Below are 2,155 nucleotides of genomic sequence, written 5' to 3'. Positions count from 1 at the left end.
AAGCCAAGACGTAGGGTGGGAATAGTGGATCTTAAAGATTTTTGAATTTTATCGGAAAGAATGGGGATATAGGGAAGCGACCTGTACTGAAAAAGAGGTGGAGTGGGTTGAGAAGGGTTGAGGACAGGAGGGATTCAATCCCCATTCAATCCCTCCTGTCCTTCCCACTAGCCACCTGTGCCAGTACCTGCACATTAAATTTGGATAACATTATGAGGAGTTATGAATATTTTTTTATAAACATGGCACTCCAGTAGAAAAGAAATATCTTCCAAAAATCCATAGTCTCTCCTTTTTAGTTATAGTCTAAATTTTAACGAGTTTTGTTCTTGGTTTTTCCATAGTATATTTGCAATAGAAGAATTTATTTTGAATGTAATTTTTTCATTAATTTGTTAACTCAGGAGAGTGGGAGAAAGCTTACCAATTTGCTACTGCCCATTTAGAAGGTGATCTCATCAAAGATATGTTTAAGCAGAAAGCTAAAGAGGAAGAGAGTATGGCAATGTATAAAGATGCTGAAATATTGTACACGCTCATCGGTGAAGTTGGGCTAGCAATTTCCATGTACAAAACTTTGAGGCAATATGATCAGGTGAATATGAATTTCATATGTATCAAATAAAAAATATAAAACAATTTCATTTTTTAATATTGTTAAACTTCATACTCCTTTTATGAAAGTATGAAATTATAAGATATTATTTTCCAACATTATATGTTAAATATGCTTATGTTTCTTATATAAATCAGGATAATTATATATGTACTTTACAAAATGAAATTACACTGTTTAAAAAAATGGTTTTTATCAGTAACATTTAGATCAATCTATTATTAATGCTCACAGATGTTACGACTTGTTAAAGAGTACAGAAGTGATCTCTTGGTTGCAACTAACCTTCACTTGGCCAAGCAATTAGAAGAAGAAGGAAATTACCAAGGTAATCTTACACTAATTTAAGGTGGATATTTTGTGCCTAGGTTCTAAATATTCAATTTTTATTTCTTCCCTAATAATACTAATAAAAGATAAAATAGTTTTAATAGATTCAGTTTGCTTTTGTAGAAAATAGAACAATATTTTGGATTTTAAACAAAATTTGTGCACTTTATTCCCTTGTTACTAAATAACTCCAAAACTACTTGCTGTTTTGTTTTTAAAGTTGATAATTGGAGTTCTATCAGTGGGTAGATTCTCCACATGTTTTTATCATGTCACCTACAGCAAATTTACTTGTTGTATACATGTGTATACACTTGTAAATATCAATAAATAAATTATTAAAAAAAAAAAGTTGATAAAATGTTTTACAATTTAAAACCAAAATGAGCTCTGTACAACCATTTCTTTTTAAAATTCAGCTCTTTAAACATTAATCATTTTCCTTAAAAAGTCAAAATTTGTCATGAATGTCCCTTATTTTATGAAATTATGTCAACAATTTTTAGTCTATCAGAAGAATTATATTGAACAAATATGAATTAAATGTAATCACTTTTCGTTTAGGCTCAATGCTTCTCTTAAAACTGGCAAATGGCTAAAAATATTCATAAGTAGAATTTGAGAGAAAAAATTTTAAAATAAAAAAAAGTTCAACTTTTAAATATTTAATTTTTATAACATAATAAAAAAGATGAATATAGGCCAGAGTGTATAGAAAACAAAGAAATAATTGTACTAAAACATCAATAAACTGTCCAAGTGATAATCATTAAGTTGTAATAAAAAAAAATAAAATAAAATTTTTAGTGAACACTGTATAATATTTTATTTTACTCTCTCAGCAAATTGAAAACTTAAATTCTGAACAATTAGAAATTAGACGGTGAGTTGAAAACATCAAGCCTAAAGAGTTAGAAAAGTAAAGGAAGTACAATATATATTTTCTACACTATATTGAAAACAATAATACAATGTGAACTACAGAATACATATAAATTACAGTTACACAATTTGAGCAACGAGTTGTACAATTAAATGAACAGTTGTATAATTTGTAAAATTGGGCTTGATACTGGGGGTGCCCCCTAGTATGAAGTAAATAAATTCTCCACTTAAATTTTTGTATTCATTCTTTTTATCAAAGTTTAATTAAAAATTAAAAATTACTTGATTAATTTACGTAAAGATTTATTTTTAATTAAATAGTAA

General features: G+C 27.5%; 1 protein-coding gene across 1 annotated transcript in view; it reads left to right on the top strand.

Moving 5' to 3' along the window:
• The window catches only part of Oseg2 (intraflagellar transport protein Oseg2), a 44,804-nt gene that overhangs the window by 24,356 nt on the left and 18,293 nt on the right, over positions 1 to 2,155 (top strand). Inside the window, exons 21-22 of the mRNA XM_014429322.3 lie at positions 405 to 595; positions 851 to 944. Of these exons, the coding sequence (XP_014284808.1) occupies positions 405 to 595; positions 851 to 944 (285 nt within the window). The remainder of the gene's footprint in view (positions 1 to 404; positions 596 to 850; positions 945 to 2,155) is intronic.

The sequence above is a fragment of the Halyomorpha halys genome, unplaced genomic scaffold (genome assembly GCF_000696795.3).
Source record: "Halyomorpha halys isolate HHAL.00 unplaced genomic scaffold, Hhal_1.1 Scaffold785.1, whole genome shotgun sequence".
Classification (NCBI taxonomy): Eukaryota; Metazoa; Arthropoda; class Insecta; order Hemiptera; family Pentatomidae; genus Halyomorpha; species Halyomorpha halys.
This window is presented reverse-complemented; position numbering and strand designations above follow the sequence as displayed.